Here is a 23,213-nt window from a genome sequence, read left to right as displayed (position 1 = left end):
GTTAGTGCACACAGGCTTAGGAATACACGCACGCGCGCTGAGAGGCAGAACTCTTATACTGGGCATGGAGAGATCAGCTGATCACGCCGATCAGCTGACTCCAGAGCAGGATACTATTGGTTGATCAATTAGGGGTGGTGCTGGAGAGCACTACTCCATATATAGTTACTGCTGGCCAGTTGCAAGTTGTCTGCCGTTGCGAACACTACGTGGAAGCACTCAGATCTTAGTCAGATTCAACAGTGTGTTTGAACCAGGTGGACCTGGGAATTCACACTGAGCCAGATTACTTATACTTATTCTGTTTATGCTTAGGCTAGTTCCAGGGTGTAGAGACCACGGACCTCACACCCAGACTAGGGAACTGTATTATCATTTGTGTTATACTCCAGACTAGTTCCAGGGTGTAGAGACCACGGACCTCGCACCCAAGACTAGGGAACTGTATTATCATTTGTGTTATACTTCAGACTAGTTCCCGGGTACTGAGACCACGGACCTCGCACCCAAGACTAGGGAACTTGTACGATCATTCTGTTATACTTCAGACTAGTTCCAGGGTGTAGAGACCACGGACCTCACACCCAGACTAGGCATTGTTTGATATCTGTTATGACTTATTGCTTTCCTGACTACTCCTCTGTCCTCTGATTCTGTACCTCGCATATCTGATACTCCGTTGCCGAACCCTGCATGCCCTGGATACCGAATCAGTCTTCTGTCTTTGTACTTTATCTGTCCGTGTGTTACCGACCAGGCATGCCCGACCTCGAGAGCTATCTCTCCTCTTAAGAGATAGTCTCCAGATCAGATAGTGAAATCCACCTTCAGGTGTCACTCACTTTCTGGTCCTTCCTATCTCCAGCCTGACTCCACCCCTTGGAGAGTCTCAGGCTGCTGGAAGGTTCCTGTGTCCTCAAGTGCAGTATTCCTTTACTGCCTATGATCACCTGCTCAGCAGGTGCATTACTCAAAGTACTACTGTTACACCAAACTCTCTTATATACATAGGTGTCCAGAGGTTAGTAATATATCTGTATTGTCGGTGATTCTGCAGATCATCAATAATCAGGTATATATCTGTATTCTTGGTGATACTGCAGATCACCAATAATCAGATTCTCTCTGCGTGCTGACACCGATCTTTACATATAGAAATGAAAAATATTGTTTTAGATAAAAACTTATAATTTCATCTATATCCCACGCAGGGCCGGATTTCTGGAAAGGACACAAAGGTCAAGGCCTAGGGCGATAAAATTCAGCAGGGCGCAGGACTTGGAGAGATAAGAGGTCACATGTCAAAGTAAATCACTTCTGCTTTGCTCTATTCTGCCTGAATTCCAGAGATCCCTGCATCTCTCTCACTGTAGAGTGTGTGTGATGACAGTCAGCATCTGTTGTCATCTGAGGATCTTGTCCTTAGTATAATGAGTGGGGACATACAAGCTGCTGTGAGAAGAAAAATATATGGGCTCAAGTAGTAGAACTTTTGAGTTCAGATTAGTTTCTTTATGCAGCACGCATTCACGGACAGGAATTATCAGCTCTCCTCTCCCCCTGACTGATGTTTTATTACTTGGTCAGAGCTGTTAAAGACCTGAGACCTGTTGAATTTATGGTTTGTTTTCTTTCCTGACAGCAACATTCTCTTTGCTACAGTTTAACTCTTTCCTGACATGTTTTAGAAGCAGCAAAGCATTGTTCTGTGTTAGCCATCAGTGAAAGCAGGATGTTTTGAAACAGAATGACAACTGTATTACATTTATTTATATTTACAAAACAATGTATGCATCTCCTGCTGACTTTATATATATCTGGGTTCCCCAACAGCTTACATCTTGTATACAGGAACAAAGTCTGAAGATGACTCATTAGCCAAAGGCTCACTATTTTCTTTTGGTTAGCCAATAAATATTATCATTCTATTACAAAACGTAAAAACTTCCTGCTGACTGATTAAGATCTGTCTTAACTTGCCCCAAGTGCTAAATTGTCACTGTGTAAAGTACACCTGAGCTTATGCTAGATACACATGATGCAATTTTCTGACAGATTTACTGTCAGATCGACTATTTCCAACATGTCCCATCTGCTATCCGATAGATTTTCTGAATGATTTTTTTCATAGAAATGAACGGAAAATCGATTGAAAAATTGATCGGAAATCAGATCAGACATTGGAAATAATCGATCTGACAGTAAATCTGTCAGAATTGCATCGTGTGTACCTAGCATTACACTACATCTATGCCAGCGTGTGTAGTGTTGGATCCTTCTACTTACCTGTTCTGCTTTGGATGGGTTTCTCTCCTTTGTGCTGCACCATCACCTGTTTGTGACTCTGACTGAAGCAAGTCGCACAAAGGGCAAAGAAGCAGCGCATTTTCTGTCCTCTCTGGCTTCTTGTTATTACGCACTCCTGTACTGATGTGCACAGCAGCCGAGGCTGGGAGTGATATGGGTATGTGTACTTGACAAGTGCTGCTCATATATGAGCATCATTTCTGAATTATGCAAGCCCAGAACACTATCGGCTGCTGTGCATCCAGGCTGGAGTGCAAAATTACATGGAGTGGACAGAGCTTGCACTGCTTCTTTGAACGGGGGGGGGGGGGGCAAAGCAGCAAAACAGACAGGAGCCCATGTAACCCAGTGATCACTAGTCAAAGTTGGACAGAATGGGGGGGGGGGGGGGCGGTTGGTGACAGCCGGCCTAGGGCGCTGGAAAGTACAAATCCGGCCCTGATCCCATGCCCTTTTTTCCAGACACCCTTTTTGCAGGTACGCAAAAAAAACCCAAACCTTCAAAACATTTAGAGTGGGTTTTTAAGTGTCTTGCACATATGGGGCCATGAAAGCGGGTCACATAAAGTACATGAAAACTCATGTACTGATTAGTTGATTTTATTTTTGTGTTCATTTTAAAACACAAACGATCCACTATTACAATACCATTTCCAGTTATAAAGTCCTTGAAGAACAAGTCCCAGGATTCATATGTAGGAAGCACCGGATTTTTGTTAGTGAAATGGAAAAAAGATACAGCTGTGTCCTTTGGATTCCTTAAGATCACCAAAATCTGAAACAAAAACAGAATCTGTTTTATGAATATAATTGACTTGTCCAGTTTAAATAATTCAATCACAAATTCACCAATGTATATAGAATAGTGCGGTCATCACTGTGACTGGCAATCTGCAAAAAAGATTTCTCATTTTTTTTGTCCACTAATTGTAGTGTTGGTAAAAGTGGCAAAAAAAGGTGTTAGACACAAACTCCAATGGCCTCCACGATTTCCTATGGTGACTGCCATTATGAGAATGGACCCATAAAGTGGGGAATTGGTTTCTTTACTTTTTTATGGACATGGTGTCATACTATATTATGGTACTATAGTATGAATAACTAATGTTTTTTTAGAAGTGAATATCACTCTAAATAATCATAATATTTGAATCTTAATGTGCCCATCGACAGTTCAAGTGTCTCACCTAATCGATGGAATAGGAGGGTAAACTAAATACAACTTTTAACTAATATTTTAGGTAGTCCTTCTTATTACTTAGATGTTGTAATATTGTACAATCAAGATTGTATCATCTACGACATACATGTCAAACTCTGGCCCCCGGGTCAAATTTAGCCCTCGGAGCCATACAATTTGGCCCTCAAGTGGTTTACCCACTTTGCATTATGTTTGGCCCACTCTAGACCACCAGGGAAGCTATATTGGAGGTGAAGCCCTAGAACACCAGGGAAGACATATGGAGGAGGTAGGGAGCACTAAACACCAGGGAACTGTATAGAGGAGGGAGGACCACTAGACACCAGGAAACTGAATAGGGGAGGGAGGAGGATCACTAGACACCAGGAACTGTATAGGGGAGAGAGGGAGGAAGGAGGTCCACTAAGCCACCAGGGAACTGTATAGGGGTTGGAGGGGGCTATTAGACACCAGGGAACTTTAAGGGAGGAAGGTGGCCAGTAGACATTGAGGTTGGCCCGCGACCAGACTGGACCCCAGGGCAATATGGGCACAAGCTCATACAAATGTGCCTCTTGGCTACAGTCGAGTGGCACATCCTATTAATGTGGGGAGGGGAGGAGGGATGATGGTTCAGCACATCATGGAGCAGCTTCTGGTGGGCTGGGCAAGGAGGGAAACAATGCATTCAGCAGTTGTCATACCTGAAAGAGAGCCCGAGGTGAAAATAAACTGATGAGATAAACAATTGTATTTATCCTCCTACTACTAAAAAGTGACCTTTTTTAGATGTTTCATGATTTTATGTTACATTTAAACATTTACAAAGTAGAGTGAGGCAGGATTCACACTGCTAACCTGTGGTTGTGGTGCAATCGGCTGAACGCACTGCAACACTAAAAAAAAGCCTTTGGAGATTACTGTGGCAGTGTGCAGTAATCTGCATTGTGGCTGCAGGCCAAGCAAGGACTGAGGCTCTCTAGTACTCACTTCCTGTGGACAAAATAAGAATTGCATGGAAGTGTATTGAAAAAATATGCATCTTCACATGTATTCTGCAATGTGAAAAATTGCAAAAAAACCTCCATTGCTGTAGACTTACATGACTTCTGGTTTGCCACACGCCACCACACAAGTTGCCTAACAACATGCTGTTGCTCTCGCATTGAGTCGGGCATTTCCGGCAGAACACATCACACCACACTAGGTAAGAAATGCCCCATAGAATTTCACTGGCATAGCGTTGGCCTACTGCCACATTATATATAGAAATACATACATATTTATAATTTGTTAACCCCTTACTGACGTCATTTAAAAAAAATAAATACATAGTTACCTTTTGGACTTTTTAATAGGTATGTCATGAGGGTATATTACTGTTCATTTTGCAAATAAAGGCTTGTAATTAGTGATATAGTATTGAAAATCACTAAATGGGAAAAAAAAATCACCTTTATTTCCAGATAAAATATTATCACCATACATTGTACTAGGGACAAATGGTGGTTCGCGATCGCGGCGAACCGGGAACTTTTCCGGAAGTTTGGTTCGCCCCCATAGTGCATCATGGGGGCCAACTTTGACCCTCTACATAACAGTCAGCAGGCACATTGTAGCCAATTAGGCTACACTCCCTCCTGGAGCCCCCCTCCCCCTTATAAAAGGCAGGCAGCATCAGGCAGTGGACTCACTCGTGTGCCTGCAGTAATTAGTGAAGGGATAGCTGCTGCAGACTCTCATAGGTAAAGCTTAGTTAGGTTCTTGTAGGCTTGTTAGCTTGCTCCTGGCTAATTGTTAATGCTAAAAAAAGCACCCCTCAACAGCTCTTTTGAGAGCTAATTTTGTTCTTGTGATCTATTTTTTGTTTTTTGTGTGTGGCCCACTTGCATTATATACAGCCCTGTCAGTCAGTGTCACTGTGCCTGTCTGTGTGTGACAGGTGCACATGTAATACGCATCACTGCATATACCTACCTGTTGTTCACTTCAGTGCACCCACCTACCTGCGTGAGCGCACGCAGTGTCACTGTGCCTATCCAGTACCTGTCTGTGTGTGACAGGTGCTCATGTAATACCCATCACTGCAAATACCTACTACCTGTTGTTCACTTCAGTGCACCCACCTACCTACGTGAGCGCACGCAGTGTGATATACCACTCCGTGCATACCTGTTAACTGCATCTGTGTGACTGACTGCACATTGTATTAGTCAAGTCAGTGCATACCTTTCACTTCATCCCCCCCAATATGGACAAAAAAAAGGCAGAGGCAGGCCACCTGGCAGGTCTGTTCGAGGTCGCACTTTCGTGATTTTGTGCGGCCCGCGACCAAAGTACAGTGTTCAGAAGAAGGCACGTGCCATCAACCCCCAATATTGACTATTTAACACAGAACACCTCATCTTTCTCAGCTTCCGCACGGAAGCGTGACATATCTTCCTCCTCCTGCTCTAATTCTGGCACCCCACTTAACACTCAGTCGGCCTCCACCACCAAAGTGCCATAATCCCAGGGCACAGCGGTGTGGAAATGTTTTTGTGTGTCTGCCTCAGATGAGAGCAATGCCATGTACTCTCTGCCACTGTAAATTGAGCCGTGGAAAGACCAAGACCCGCGTAGGGACTACTACCTTACGAAGGCACATGATTACAAAGCACAAACTGCAATGGGATGACCACCTGAGGGAAAGCAGCACACAAAAGCAAATCCACACACCACAGTGGAAGATATGCAATTATTTCTCAAAAAAGGCGATACCCAAACTGTACCGTGATGTTGAAAGGCAAGTGGTGTCATCTCTGGCACACAGCGTTGGGTCAAGGGTCCATCTGACCACGGATGCCTGGTCTGCAAAGCACTGTCTGGCCTGCCCGAAGACTAAGTCAGTCCCCACACACAGCATCTTCCTGCACGCCGGGTGACTGCCTGCCCCAAGACTAAGTTGGTACCCATTCCCCACACAGCATCACTGCCTGCAGGCTGCTTGACTGCCTTCTCCGCCACCACCAACAGGGTCCAGGACTCCAGGCGGATTCCTGAATTTTTAAGGCCGCTGCTAGCAGCGGCCGCTATAATAATTTTTCTGGTGCTTGTACATGCCTGCCTAATTTTTCTGGCTGCACTGCGGCTGCAACAACAAAACAAAAGGCATGTACATGTGCCAATTCCCCTTCGTGATCATTACCTTGCCGCGGTGAAGGGGCTTGCGTATCACAATGAAGCAATGACCGCCGGCTATATGAGTGTCTCGGGGGGGGGGGGGGGGGAGGAGGGCACACTCAAGATAATAAGGTCATTGCTTCATTGTGGACAGACCAAATTTGATCAGCTGGACAGTCACTGTTCTGTCATTCAGCTACTTCAGCCCGGCGACCATATGGGCTTCGAAACCGCCACGGCCTGCACTTTGGCCATGGTGTGCACCAGTCCAGCACAGCCATCACTACACAAACAGCTGTTTGCGGTGCATTACACAGTGAGTTTGGTGTGTCAGTGTGAAGCAGTACTCTAATTACTCTCCCTGGTTGATGTATACACATGCAAGATGTTTTAAAGCACTTTAGGCCTGCAATTTAGCATTCAATGTGATTTCGGCCCTTAAAACGCTGCTTTGCATCAAATCCAGATTTTTCCCCTGGACTTTTGGTGTCTATCCCACTCCGCCATGCCCCCCTCCAGGTGTTAGACCCCTTGAAACATCTTTTCCATCACTTTTGTGACCAGCATAAATTTTTCTAGTTTTCCAAGATCTACTCAGAAGTTGTATTATTAGGAAAGCTGTTATGGCTGTAATTTGCTTATCAGTGATGTGTATTATATTTCTGACAAGGTACAGACAAGACAGAAGTTGTTACTTGCATGCCTTAAAATGAACTCTTTCAGACAGCAAAATAAAAAAGTCAAAACAACCTGGTTATAAATATGTTTTGCACTGTACATACATGTTTATCTCATCATGTCACATACCGCTTCGGGTATAACTTAAAGATTTGGCATGCCGAATCTTTATGTGACCTTGCGGCCACCTGTGCACATGCTAGATTCCCCAAATGGCTGCCTTAGCTAAATTACATCTAGTTGTGGATGAGGCTTCATAGACGTGCTGTGAAATAAAGTGATGATAATTTAGTTCAAATATCTGCATTTTCCTATCGAACAGCAGGGGCGTTCCTAGGGTCCTTGGAGATCGGTGGCATCTGGGGGCACTAGGTGGGGGCTATGTGCGGCGCGCAAAAAAATGGGTGTGGTCATGCAGTGAGTGGGCATGGCCATGGGTGGGGCCATTCGTACATTAGATTAGGACAGTGGTGGCGAACTTTTTGGAGGCCCAAACTGCAACCCACAAGTGACTTATTTATCGCAAAGTGGCAACAGCAATGTAAAGTAAATACTATACAAACGTTTTAACACATACATGAACATTATGAAAAATCCAAGTTGAAAAACTGAAAAGATAAACAATTTCATCCATCCTACTCCTGAAAAAATATATTCATTTTTTTTAGAACCTCCCAGTTTTATTTTCTCTTTTAAAAAGCTAAAAAAGTAGGTTTAATGCTATTGTCTCATATGATGATGATTCAGCTTTTCCAATAGTCTCGCAGTTAGCAATCATGTGACCCCCAACAAGACAAATTCAGCAATCATGAGGCCTCTATCAAGACAAATTCAGAAATCATGAGGCCCCCAACAAGACAAATTCAGCAATCATGAGGCCCCCAACATGACAAAGTCAGCAAGCGTGAGGCCCCCCAACAAGACAAATTCAGCAATCATGAGGCCCCCAACAAATCATGAGGCACCCAACAAGACAAATTCAGCAATCTTGAGGCCCTCAACAAGACAAATCCAGCAATCATGAGGCCCCCAACAAGACAAATTCAGCAGTCATGAGGCACATAAATAGACAGCATTTCACATAAATAGGCAGAATGCCCCCTTAAAGCGGAATATAACCCTGCATTTCAACTTTGCTCTAAAACATTATTTACAGCATATTATATGCAAAAAGCATTTTTTTTTACTAGACCAGCATTGGAAGGGTTAAACACAGAGGTTTTAAGTTCCGTGCAGACGTTCAGATAGTTACATTCTATTTAGTTAGATGTATCTATTGATAAACAGTTACACACTCTTTGGCTGTCCTCCAAGCTCCTTCTCAGTGAGAGAGATGAGTCACAATAAACACTTAAAAGATACATATTTGTAAACAAAAAGTATCTAACTGAAGTTCGGATGCGTCTGCAGAAATCTCTAGGGACTTTAAAGCCCTGTGTAACCCTTCCAATGCTGGTCTAGTAAAAAAAAAAAATGCCGGTTGCATATAATATACTGTAAATAATGTTTTAGAGCAAAGTTGAAATGCAGGGTTATATTCCGCTTTATATGGTAGACACCTCTCACCTGGCTTCTGAATTCTCCTCTACTGGCTGCTGTACCTGGCAACCAAGGTTTAGGTGGAGGGTTTCCTTATATCTTAGTAGAATCCAATCAGCATCTGTATATTTTTGCTTTGCGGTAGGCAGAAACCTCAGCTGACCAATTATTGCATATAGGTCCGTTTGAGGGTCAAGTATAGTTAGACTGCCCAGCAAAGTATTAGAAAGGAATTAAAGGAAAAAAGACTAAAGTTAAACAAATGTAATAAAGAATTTAGTATTAAACTGATATTTTATAAGAGATGAATTAAAAGTTATATTTTATTGTTTCATAGTCTCAAACAGGGTCAAAAATTGTGTTTATAGTTTAGGTAGCGACAGGTGCCCCTTAGTTAAGGTAGCGCCAGGAGTACCCCAGTTTAGGTAGTGACAGGCACCCCCCAGTTAGGTAGTGACAGGCACCCCCCAGTTAGGTAGTGAGTGACAGGGACCCCCAGTTGGGTAGTGAGTGACAGCAGGGACCCCCAGTTGGGTAGTGAGTGACAGCAGGGACCCCCAGTTGGGTAGTGAGTGACAGCAGGGACCCCAGTTAGATAGTGAGTGACAGCAGGGACCCCCAGTTAGATAGTGAGTGACAGCAGGGACCCCCAGTTAGATAGTGAGTGAAAGCAGGGACCCCCAGTTAAATAGTGAGTGACAGCAGGGACCCCCAGTTAAATAGTGAGTGACAGCAGGGGCCCCTGTTTAGATAGTGACAGTAGGGACCCCCAGTTAAATAGTGAGTGACAGCAGGGACCCCCAGTTAAATAGTGAGTGACAGCAGGGACCCCCGTTTAGATAGTGAGTGACAGCAGGGATCCCCGTTTAGATAGTGAGTGACAGCAGGGACCCCAGTTAGGTAGTGAGTGACAGCAGGGACTCCCGTTAGGTAGTGAGTGACAGCAGGGACCCCCGTTAGGTAGTGAGTGACAGCAGGGACCCCCGTTAGGTAGTGAGTGACAGCAGGGACCCCCAGTTAAATAGTGAGTGACAGCAGGGACCCCCGTTAGGTAGTGAGTGACAGCAGGGACCCCTGTTAGGTAGTGAGTGACAGCAGGGACCCCCAGTTAAATAGTGAGTGACAGCAGGGACCCCCGTTAGGTAGTGAGTGGCAGCAGGGACCCCCGTTAGGTAGTGAGTGACAGCAGGGACCCCAGTTAGGTAGTGAGTGACAGCAGGGACCCCTGTTAGGTAGTGAGTGAGTGACAGGGGCGCTCCCCACCCCACCTACCTTGCCGCGTCAGACCTCAGGATCAGCGGGCGACCCGATCAGATAGAGCGGGCGCCCGGCACAAATATGCGGAAGTGATGTCCCTTCCGCATATCAGCGGTGTCCGCTAGGTCCTAGCGCCCGCTCTATCTGGTCGCCCGGCGCTGATCGAGGTCTGAATGGCAGCGGGGACAGCGGAGCAGGGCAGAGCGGGGCAGCGGCGGCCGGGAGATCCGTGGCACCCCAGGACAGATTGGGGGCACGGGCCTCCCCAAAATAGGGCTAGCGACGCATGCTTTTTCTTTTTATAAATGGTCCTCATGCTCCAACAACAATCAACGTCATTTCATCACATACATATAACCTAGTATTGAGCCTTCTCAAGGGGACTCATTGTCTACTCACACAAGCTCTGGACCACACTGAGCTGATTCTGCCTCCATCACTGGGCCAATCTATCTTCCTACAAGAAAGTATCAGGATGAGTGGCCAACTGTGCCCTTTCCCCATAGACCCTTTAAGTGCATACCAGAAACCAACCTTTTTATTTCTGTGTCACGTAGACTCTGTAGTTTCAGCTTTACCTTAGCCCCCCTCTGGGAATGGGAAGGTTAGTGGCTTTAACAGCTATGACCATCCCATTCAATAGCTGACAAGGAAAAAGATGTGTTGTATCACACCTCTCCCAAAAGCTGACAATGGCATGGACACATGAGCAGGGTGGAGTTTTTATAAATAACGCTGAGGGAGAAGGAAGCTTTACCTAAAAAGAAGGGGGGTCTTTTTAAGATGGGAGGGTAGTGATGGACGAACGTCTTGAAAATCAGTTCCCAGATGGTTTGTAACCAATTCCGTGTCCGTTTGCAAACCAGTGAACCTCCATAGACTTAAATGACGCTAACATCTATAAGCAGGGGTCTCAAACTCAATTTCCCTGGGGGCCGCATAAGGCATTTCACAAAAAAAGTCAATCAGCAGCTCCCTCCCCCCCCCCCCATCCCTTGCATTGATTTTTATTTCAAAATCAAATTCACTCCAAAGCGCACTATTTTGCCTATTTTACCTTATAGTTCGGCGATTGACGTCAGGAGGGGAAGAGCTGAAGCTGAAATTTCATTCCAGGAAATGCTGGCGGATTACCCCCCGCGCGATTTGGGGGCTCTGCAGCCCTCGTTTAGCGGCGGGGATGCGGCGGATTACTTGGGAGCACTGAAGCGAACTATAAGAAAGCTTTTGCCGGCGCGGGCCACAAAATATTGTATCGAGGGCCGCAAACGGCCCACGGGCCGCGAGTTTGAAACCCCTGATCTATAGGGACTATTTCTGGTCAGAAAACTGATGCAAAAGATATTTAAAGGGTCCTAACACCTGGACAGTGGTATGTCGGAGGGGGATACGTGTCAAAATTTCCATGAAAAAATATGTATTTTACGCTTTTTTTATTAATCTCAAAAGGGCAGAAATAACAGTGCATTTCTAAATTTGTGGAATAAAGTGCTTTCAAACGTCCGGTGTGTACACGCTGATCAGGTAGTGTAAGGGTTAGACCCAGTTCATACTGACAGACGAAATGCCACGTTTACTACAGCACAAACAACCGCAAAGAGCATTAGTAATAATATCACATGAGTGAATAATTGTTTTTACTAGTTGACACTAGTTGAATTTTGAAAAATACACTTTTTGTTGCAGCCGCTGTAGCAAAGGCCAGAAGATTTTAGCATATACATGTACATTTTCAAAAATGTATTTTTGTTGTACCCACTGTAGCAGAGGCGAGAAGAATTTGACAAATTGGCATATATATATTTTTTTTGCATCTTGTTCACAAGATTCAGTTTAATAAACCCTGAAAATGTGGTGTTTCTAGGGCTTACGGGGGCTTTGCTATTAACCGCTAAATTTGGCGGATTTTTACTGTAATGTAAAATGCAGAAAATCTGCATCTAGTTTGACAAAGCGGCAAGAGAAGGATGGATATCAGTTAGGAAATGTATAATAAACGAGGAATGGAGAGAAATGTATTTTAAGTATGTTCATAGGGCTTATATACCTATAAAGGGACCGTATAGACACGACACGCTGATGTCTTCCTCCAAATGCCCCAAATGTTTAGATACTTCTCCTGATCTGAATCATATGATGTGGTTGTGCCCATCTGTTCAATCGTTCTGAGACCAAGTATTGGCTTTTTCGAGCTCTGTAGCTGTATCCAAAAGGAAAAAAGATCCTCTACTGTGTCTATTTCATAGCACCTCTCTATCTGAAGCAGACAAAGTGTTGCCACTATCTAAATTTGAACATTTTTTGTTATTAGCAGCTAAAAAACTGTGTTAAACAGTGGTTGGAAGAAAAACCTCCGTCCCTTCCTTTGTTACATAACATTTTAAATCATCTTCTTCATATGGAGAGGCTAAATTTAGACAAATTTTCTTACAAATCCATACAGGGATTTTTCAAGATATGGAGAAAATATGTTGAAAAAGTTTTTACTAGAGATCAAATTATTGACTTAATGAAGCCATTGGAAGGAACGGAATGGTATCTAAAACAAAAAATTGGGGGGTATCTGGGTTCCCTGGAGATTTGAGGGATGTAGGAGGTGAATGGGTGACGGGTAAACGGCATAAAAGGGCAGGTAGTGTATTAGGTTGTTAGTATTAAACAATGTTTCTTTATTCTTAGTGCATTAATGCACAAACTTTCTTCTCGTTATGTATGCAGTTGGAATTGGCAAAAAATGATCATCGAAATAATTATTGGTATATTATAGATAGGGTTATTCATCACTATTGTTCTTCTGTTAACGTGGATCAACAAAAAGGACACTATACACAAGAATGCTATGTAATCCAGATGTTTATTGAAGAAAATTGTGCATGACTCATTAGTATGAGAAGCAATGACAAAACAATGATAGTTGTAATTTTTCTCTTTGTTGTACATCTCTCATTGCATATATGTTTAATCATCTATAAAATATGTTTAAAAAAAAAAAAATCTGCATCTGCCTATTTTCTGCATTTTACATTACAGTAAAAATCCGCCGAATTTAGCAGTTATTAGTAAAGCCCTCGTAAGTCCTAGAAACACCAAATTTCTAGGGTTTATTAAACAGAATCTTGTGAACAAGATGCAAAAAAAGTTTTCAAAAAGACCTTATAGTTTTTGAGAAAATCAATGTTAAAATCGGGCGGAATTTCCACGATTTCCGGGGGGAAATTCCGCATCGGAATGCGGAAATTGGTAGCGGAAAGCGGAACCGGTAATTGGCAATGGCGGAATGCGGATTTACCGCGGAATCGGAACTTGCCATTTCCAACCATCCCTATGCAGTCATGTTACACTTAAGGAATCTACTATTTCCACCTTGATCTTTGATTTGTAGCATGGAATGAGAGGGGGTTGAGGACGGGGGAAAAATGAGTTAAGGTATTGCAACATTTGAAGAAAATAAAAGTGGATGTGACCTTGCTGCAGGAGACTTATTTGGGTATTGGTGGAGTTTATTTATATGCAAAAATAATGGGTAGGGGCAGTGATTGGGTCTCCAGCTAAAGCTAGAAAGGTGGGAACCTTTTGATACACAAGTCGCTCCAGTTTTTGATTCTTGATCAGCAAATAGACCAAGAAGAGGGGAGATGGATAAAAGTTACACTAGATGGAAAACAAACTGTTCTGTTTAACCTATATGGCCCGAATACCTCTAATGAGATGTTTCTAAGCAAGGTCACAATCCTTTTGTGAAATGTTGACCAACACACTGTATTATAGGGGGAGATGTAAATGTGGTGGTGAACACCTCAGAGGGAAGACAGACCTCTGTGCGGGATGGGGCAACACAGAGAATTGGTGACAATGATATAAGGTTGGCTGCTTTTGTTGATTCCCTGAATCTGACCGATACATGGTGATTTCTGAACCTCCTTCAGAGGGAATATACTTTCTACTCGCCATCTCACCAATCATTATCGCGACTAGATATCTTTTACACTACCTCTTGCGCTATGTCTTTGGTAAAACAGATAACTATTTCCAATACAACAATTTCTGAACATGCGCCTGTCTTGTTAGAGATTCAGATCATGAGAGCGGCTATATCTTTCTTTAGGCATTGGTGGTTTCCCATTTATTTAATAAATTATCAAGAGTTCCTTGATCAGTTACATTGATGGTGGTTAGACTATGTTAGACTATGTTCTGAGCACACACAGAACATAATATTGTTTTGGGAAACCTCCAAGGCCATCTTATGGTGTGAAATTATAAAATATATTAGCCAGAGGTGGAAAAAAAGCCCTTTCTATGTTGCAAAGTCTAATATTTCCAAAAGAACTTATTTGGAATATGTTGCTAATATGTGTGAAAGTGTAACGATTGTGGAATTCTCTCCGTGAGCAGCGCACAAGACGTGCGCTGACACTGCGGAAATCCTCCACAAGCGTATAATTTGAGGAAACCCAGCAAAAGGTGCAATGCACCTGTAGAGGGAAATTCCTGTCGGCAGGTGGAGCTGTGGAGTGCAGAGGAACAGCTCCTCTGCCCTGCCACACACGCCAGACAGGAATTGCACGAAGGAAGAAACGCAGGGCAAGATAGCCCTGAAAGAGAGAGATCAAAGTGACAGAGGGTATGTGTGTTCACCAATCTAGTCGCCACCCTGTGACGATGAACACACAACCAGGAAGATAAAATGAGAAGGCAATCGCCGGAGATGGCGGTTGCTAACAGCGACACAAGACCGAATAAGCACAGATGAGGAATGTATGTATGTCCACCAATCTAGCCGCCCACCTGCAACGGCGGACACACAACAAAGGAAACCAAGTGAGAATGCAATCACCTGAGAAGCGATTGCGAATGAGATTGAGCAAAGGGACAGATTGTATGTGTGTGCACCAAACTAGTCGCCAACCCGCGACCGTGCATACACAACAGCAGATATGAAGTAGGAACGCAATCGCGAGAGAGGCGATTGCCAGAGGTGACACAAGGCTACAGCAAGGCAGAGCACGAGAGTAGCAAAGGCACAGCAAATATACAATGAGAAGATAAGGAAAATAACAAACGCTAACTAAACGCGAACACCGCACTCATTCGCAACAGTGCACGCGTTTATGCGCAGTCTCCGCGTGTTAAGCACAACAGAGACAAGCACGCCTAACTAACCACCGACAGACAAACATGAAACAGAGGACGCGAGCGCTTGCTTAACGGTTACCTCACCGAGCCTCCAGCAAGCGTTCGTAGCAGACAAGACAGATACACGAAAACAGGAATGAGTGAGAGAGACGGATCCACAGCACTAGTGCAAGGCGAGTGCGATCCAGGCAAGACAGATTAGATGAGATAGCTGGTAGCAACCGCTGCTCCAGCTATACTCCAAGAACAAAGATCAGAACGACTTCCTGTCGACCACCGCTGGGACAGAACAATCGCAACAGACAAACAAAACAGATATGCAATCCTAACTGCACTAGGGAATCTGCCTAGTGCCGTCTCAGGAATTACTCTAAGCTAATCTTTAAACAATGAGCAAGGCTGACACTCTAGGAGTGTTTCACAGGACTAACCCTTATGACCAGCCCAGGTCTGTGATATCACATGGTATTTATAGTACAAACCTCCAGAGGATGTGGCTAGGGAATTTGCATGACAAACGTATGCAAATTCCTCAGCAGCAGCAAGCTGCAAAACTGACAAAAGGTCTCTCTCCCAGAGACCTGCAGAATGCAGACCTGAACAGTGGTCAAAAAACTGCCTGCCTGCGCAGGCAGCTGAGCGGATCATTACAGAAAGTACCAGATAAGCCTGGATGGATGCCAAAGATGCATTGGATTTGGGCTATGATACATATGCTATGTTTTGGAAGGCTAAGTCTGACTGGACCCTTTTTTTTTTTTAACTTTGACAACATAGAAAGAGTTTGCCACCTACCTATCTTCTCTATATAATAAGATTTTGGACAGTGGATCTTAACCCTCAATGGGTCATGAGGCTTATATTAATGTTCTGCCTAAAAGGGATTAGGGTCCTTTGGACCCTGGGTCGTACAGACCAATATCACTATTAAATTGTGACATGAAAATCTTCTCTAAAATCCTAGCTGAATGACTGGCCTTGTTTAATTGAGTATTCGCAGGTGGGGTTTGTGGGGGCCAGAGTGGCGGTGACATACATACGAAGGGTGATGATTGTGTTGGAACAATACAGATCTTGCATGCTGTGCCCTGGTTCACAGACGTAAACCAGTGGCCCAACACTTCTGTGAACCAGGACACAGCATGCAAGATCTGAAAGTACTTATTCTTAAAGGGAGCCTTAACCACCCTGGCGTTCTATTGATTGTGCGAGGGTGGCGGCGCAGCACTATTTTTTTTTTTGTTAAATCATGTAGCTAGCCGAGCGCTAGCTACATGATGGCCGCTGAGCAGTGGCATCCCCCCGACCCTTCCGATCGCCTCCGGCGATCAGAGCAAACAGGAAATCCCGTTCAGAACAGGATTTCCTGTTTGGCTTCCCCCGTCGCCATGGCGACGATCGTGATGACATCACCAACATCATCGACGTCGTGACATCAGAGGGAGTCCCGATCCACCCCTCAGCGCTGCCTGGCACTGATTGGCCAGGCTGCGCAGGGGTCTCGGAGGGGGGGGGGCGCCTGTTATGCGTCAGGTAGCGGTGGATCGGCGGTGAGCAGCGGCGATCGCGTCCAACACGCAGCTAGCAAAGTGCTAGGTGCGTGTTTAAAAAAAAAAGTGAAAATCGGCCCAACAGGGCCTGAGAAATCCACCGCGGCGGTAATGGACGAGCTGAGCTCGTCATTACCGCCAACTGCAGCCAATTTAAAAATGGCTTTTTACCTTTTATTTATGTTAGGCATGTTTGCCCATGTTAAAACGCCGCTATCCCGCAGCAGAACGAGGGTTTTTTTACCCTCCAAATCCTCTGGGGCACATTGCGGGGAGCGCTTCCGTAAGAGGCAGAGCTTTTGGCTTCAGCTCTGCCTCTACACCCGTCTATCAGTGCGAATCGCCGCCTCTCTCGGCCCCTCTCAGTCTTCCTTCACTGAGAGGGGCGGAGGAGAGCCGGAGATACGCGCTGATTGACGCGCATAGAGGCAGAGCTGCAGCCAAAAGTTCTGCTTCCCTGGGCAGCAAAATCCACGACCAAGAAAGTCGTGGATTTTGCACAGGAGATTTGGGGGGTAAAAAATCCTCGTTCTGCCACGGGATAGCGACCGTTTTAACAGGGGCAAACATGCCTAACATAAATAAAAGGTAAAAAGTCGTTTTATAAGTGGCTTTAGAGTCTTTTTAAGCCTGGAATAAAAAAATCAGTTTTACTCACCTGGGACTTCTACCAGCCCCCTGCAGCCATCCGGTGCCCTCGCAGTCACTCGCGGATCCTCCTGTCCCCCACTGCCAGCTAGTTTAGTTTTCGGCCGACAGGCTCGCTGCGCCTGCGCAGGCATGGCCACGCGTCTCCTTCTTCGTGTTCCCGTCTACAATACCATCCTGTGCCGCTATTGCAGACAGAAATGCGAAGAAGGCTACGCGTGGCCAGGCCTGTCAGTGAAACAAAACTAGCTGGCGGCAGGTGAACCGGTGGATGCATGAGTGACTGCGAGGGCACGGGGCGGCTGCAGGGGGCTGGTAGAAGCCCCATGAGTAAAACTCATTTTTTTCTCCCTGACTTAAGTTCCTCTTTAAGAGTAACTTCAAAAATGAACAATCAAAAAGTACAAATTTATGAAAATGTTCAAGACATTAACAGAAGGTTTAAATTGTGGAATGGGTTGCATGACACCTTATTTAACATAATCATAGTCCCCAACCGTCCCGTTTTCGTCGTGATTCTCGCGATTTTGGGGGGCTCTCCCGCTATCCCGGTAAGAGCCCCCCAAGTCCCGTGCGGCTGTCAGTATTGACAGCCGCCTGTAGCAGGAGGAGAGCAGCGCAGTGGAGGGAAAGCGGTGGGCAGCGACGGAGAAGGGGGCCATCTCCCCCCCTTCTCTCACCTTAGGTGCTCTCCGTCCCTCGCTCTCTCCTCCGATGTGTGTGTGGCTGACTGGCGGTGGCGCTTGGCAGCGGGCGGGACTTACCTTCCGTGTCTCTCCAAGCGCTGGCCGGAAGTTCTGGTGCCGCAGCCGCTGCTCTGGTCTGGATCAGGCCAGAGTAGTGGCAAATCATCCCGCGCCGGCGACGAGACCAGACGGAGGACACGGAAGGTAAGTTCCGCCCCTCTGCCAGCCACCGCACTTCGTTCCGGAGGGGACAGCGAGGAAGGAGAGCACCTTAAGGTGAGAGAAGGGGGGAGATGGCCCCCCTTCTCCACCGCTGCCCACCACCCTCCCTCATCTCTGCTCCCCTCCTGGGGGGGGGGGGGGGACACCTGGCTAACTATTCTGGGGACATATACACCCTGGCTACATATACTGGGCAAATATACACCCTGGCTACATATACTGGGCAAATATACACCGTGGCTACATATACTGGGGACATATACACCCTGGCTACATATACTGGGGACATATACCCCTGGCTACATATACTGGGGACATATACACCCTGGCTACATATACTGTGCACATATACACCTGGCTACATATACTGGGGATATATACACCTGGCTACATATACTGGGGACATATACCCCTGGCTACATATACTGGGGACATATACACCCTGTCTACATATACTGTGCACATATACACCTGGCTACATATACTGGGGATATATACACCTGGCTACATATACTGGGGACATATACCCCTGGCTACATATACTGGGGACATATACACCCTGGCTACATATACTGGGGACATTTACCCCTGGCTACATATACTGGGGACATATACCCCTGGCTACATATACTGGGGACATATACACCCTGGCTACATATACTGGGCACATATACACCCTGGCTACATATACTGGGGACATATACCCCTGGCTACATATACTGGGGACATATACACCCTGGCTACATATACTGGGCACATATACACCTGGCTACATATACTGGGGACATATACCCCTGGCTACATATACTAGGGGCATTATACACCCTGGCTACATATACTGGGCACATATACACCTGGCTACATATACTGGGGACATGTACACCTGGCTACATATACTGGGGATATATACACCTGGCTACATATACTGGGGACATATACACCCTGGCTACATATACTGTGCACATATACACCTGGCTACATATACTGGGGACATATACACCTGGCTACATATACTGGGGATATATACACCTGGCTACATATACTGGGGACATATACACCCTGGCTACATATACTGGGCACGTATACACCCTGGCTACATATACTGGGGACATATACCCCTGGCTACATATACTGGGGACATATACCCCTGGCTACATATACTGGGGACATATACACCCTGGCTACATATACTGGGCACATATACACCTGGCTACATATACTGGGGACATATACCCCTGGCTACATATACTGGGGACATATACACCCTGGCTACATATACTGGGCACATATACACCTGGCTACATATACTGGGGGCATATACACCTGGCTACATATACTGGGGATATATACACCTGGCTACATATACTGGGGACATATACACCCTGGCTACATATACTGGGCACATATACACCTGGCTACATATACTGGGGACATATACACCTGGCTACATATACTGGGGATATATACACCTGGCTACATATACTGGGGACATATACACCCTGGCTACATATACTGGGGACATATACACCCTGGCTACATATACTGGGGACATATACCCCTGGCTACATATACTGGGGACATATACCTCTGGCTACATATACTGGGCACATATATCCCTGGCTACATATACTGGGGACAACTGGCTGTCATTATGTGCATTTACTGGTGAAATGCTGTCTCTTATTATGTGCATTTACTGGTGAAAAGCTGTCTCTTATTATGTGCATTTAGTGGTGAAAAGATGTCTCTTATGTGCATTTAGTGGTGAAAAGATGTCTCTTATGTGCATTTAGTGGTGAAAAGTTTTCTCTTATGTGCATTTAGTGGTGAAAAGCTTTCTCTTATGTGCATTTAGTGGTGAAAAGCTGTCTCTTATTATGTGCATTTAGTGGTGAAAAGCTGTCTCTTATTATGTGCATTTACTGGTGAAAAGCTGTCTCTCATGTACATTTACTGGGGAAACACTGTCTCTCATTATGTGCATTTACTTCATATTTTTTTTTATGTAACTACATTTGCTGGTACTACATTACAGTTAGCCCCACCCATGGGCAGGGTATATGAGGGATATATTTATTAAAAAATATAAGGGCATCAATGTTAAAAAAAAAATCTTCAAAAACTTTATAGTAGGCGTGACTTGGGGGTGTGGTTAGGGTGTGTGTTGGGGGTGTGGTTAGGGGTGTGGCCTGTGTCCCGATTTGTAATTTTAAAATGTTGGGAGGTATGCATAATTGACTTGGCTTTATGATCTTCAGAAACCTGCTGGACTTCATATACTCTTGCATGAGCTTGCTGACTCCAGCCTACCATTCACCTGACATCTCACTGCTAAATAGTAACCAGCACAACTGTCATCATTGCTTGCACCAGTGTTTTACTTCTGCTAACATCTGCAAATATGCCTGAAGGGGTCTAGATCCCAGAAAGCTTGCATGATTTAACTTTATCAGTTAGCCATTAAAAGGTATTGATTTTACAAAACTTAGTTTTTTTTTCTTCTACACAGTAAAAAATAGAAATCTGACAGATGGAACAGGTTTTGAACTATCTTCAAGCGGGATTCTCAGTATTCCTTTATTATTTACAAAATCACTCCCTGGAAAGGATCTATACAAAGATGATGGGCGGCTGACCTATTTGTTAGCACACTATTTCCGCAGATGGAATGAGCAACTGCCAATCAGCAAGTGGTTTTAAGAATAAAGAATAACCCTGCGACTCCCCCATGAGGAGATGGACTAGGCGACAGACATTTATAGTGCATTTTGATGCATGTAGATTTTATATGTATGTATACCCGGTTCAGCGCCGCAGTGCCGAAAATCTTATGCATCCGAGCAACGTTCACCTCCCATTCATTCGCCTATAACTTTATTGCTACTTATCACAATGAATTGATCTATATCTTGTTTTTTCCGCCACTAATTAGGCTTTCTTTGGGGGGTACATTTTGCTAAGAGCCACTTTACTGTAAATGCATTTTAACAGGAAGAATAAGAAAAAACGGAAAAAATTCATTATTTCTCAGTTTTTGGCCAATATAGTTTGAAATTAATATACGCTACCGTAATTAAAACGCATGTATTTTATTTGCCCATATGTCCCGGTTCTTACACCGTTTAAACGATGTCCCTATCACAATTTATGGTGCCAATATTTCATTCAGAAATAAAGGTGCATTTTTTCAATTTGCGTCCATCCCTATTTATAAGCTTATAATTTTAAATAATATAATATCATATTCTCTTGACATGCATAATTAAAAAGTTCAGACCCTTGGGTAACTATTTATGTTGTTTTTGTTTTTTTTTAAATTGTATTTATTTTTATTTTTTTTAATAAAAAAAGTGTATGTGGGTAATTTTTGGTGTGGGAGGGAAACTACTAATTTTAAATGTAAAATTATATATTTTTTTAATCAAAAATGTATGTGGGTGCAGTTTACTATTTGGCCAAAAGATGGCCACAGTGAAAAAAGTCCTGGATGCGAACGATCTCGCATCCAGGAACTAAAATGCTGGGGAAAAGTTTCCTGGGGGCAGAAATACCGCGCTCTCTGGAGAGAAAGCGTCGGTATTTCTGCGGGGAAGTTAGATCGGTGAATGGGAATTATATTCCCATTCACTGATCGGGGGGCTAGCGGCGGGCATCGCGCGCACCACGCAGGTAAAGCAGCAGTGCCTATCTGGACGAGGAAACTCGTCCAGATAGGCCGAACTGGATACACATGTATTTTAAATTTTACAATTTTCAAGATACAGTACATGACAAAACAGGAATTAATGGTTCCAAAGACATTCTCTGAATCAACCCCAAATTCTGAAATTCAGTTTACAAACTCAAATATTAATATATAGATAAACTATACCATACCTTGGTCTTCTTTTCAAGAAAACTTTTAGGAAGATTTCCATAGGTAACATGTGATGCGAAGAGTCTTGGTGAAGGCAGTTGTTTCAGTTGCTTTAGAAATGGGAAGTAGACAAATGAATACCTTTATCAATTAGGTTCCTATTAAAAATGTATATTCATTCACTTGCTTCAGGTGCAAAAAACTTGAGAACTTGCTCTAGCAAAACTGGCAGGATGCAGTATACAATACCATAATACATTAGGCTAGTTGGTCCTGCCTACTGAAGCTTATAGTCTAAAGAAATAAATATACTGAAGCTCATGGTAAACAGAGCTGGTAAGTGGTGTATAAGCTGGCAGTAGCACCTTGCTGAAGTAGAATAGGAAAAGATCAATGGCTGCATACAATGTCCTAGGTCAGATTATAAACTTGCCTTGAGGTTGTCAGAGTTTGCCTTTTCCTTATGCGGACTAGTCTAGGAATGGTCAATGACGTGCAAATAATTCCAAGTTGATGCAATTTTTATGAAAATGTATTGTGTTTGAAAATACTATAAATGATTCTGATTCTGAAATAGACCAGTCAAATGTTGCTCTTGCTGTAAAGCTGCAAAAAAAAAGCGAGACAGAGGTTTTCCAGTAAGGATTCTGTCTGATACCCCAAAAAGACAAGCTGAGTGTAGGGGCTAATTCTGATTTCTTCTCAGGAACAGATAACATGCTCAAGCTCTGTTGTTCAAAAAGGACCTTGTGATAAAGCCAGCAGATGGGGGGGGGGGGGGATTGTGTTTTATTGGATAAAAAGGATTATAAGGAAGAAATGGCTAGACTATTAAGTGATAGTTGTACCTACCTACTTCTGAAGAAGGATCCTGGTTTTGGTTTTTATAGTACATCTTGTAAAACAAGGGGAAATAAAAGGTTTTATTGGGACAAACAAGGCGGATTATCTTAATTCCTCATTTATTAGGGCCCAAGTTATATATTATCTTC

The 23,213-nt window shown here is 44.2% G+C and overlaps 1 protein-coding gene across 1 annotated transcript in view; it reads right to left on the bottom strand.

The window, feature by feature from the left end:
* Window positions 1–23,213, bottom strand: part of LOC137504053 (sulfotransferase 6B1-like) — an 83,969-nt gene that overhangs the window by 38,658 nt on the left and 22,098 nt on the right. Inside the window, exons 3-4 of the mRNA XM_068231977.1 lie at window positions 22,242–22,331; window positions 2,956–3,082 (exon numbers count right to left, since the gene is read on the bottom strand). Coding sequence (XP_068088078.1) covers window positions 2,956–3,082; window positions 22,242–22,331 — 217 coding nt within the window. The remainder of the gene's footprint in view (window positions 1–2,955; window positions 3,083–22,241; window positions 22,332–23,213) is intronic.

This window comes from Hyperolius riggenbachi, chromosome 4, assembly GCF_040937935.1.
Source record: "Hyperolius riggenbachi isolate aHypRig1 chromosome 4, aHypRig1.pri, whole genome shotgun sequence".
In the NCBI taxonomy this organism is placed as follows: Eukaryota; Metazoa; Chordata; class Amphibia; order Anura; family Hyperoliidae; genus Hyperolius; species Hyperolius riggenbachi.
The sequence above is the reverse complement of the archived record's forward strand: the minus strand, read 5'-3'. Positions and strand labels throughout refer to the sequence as shown.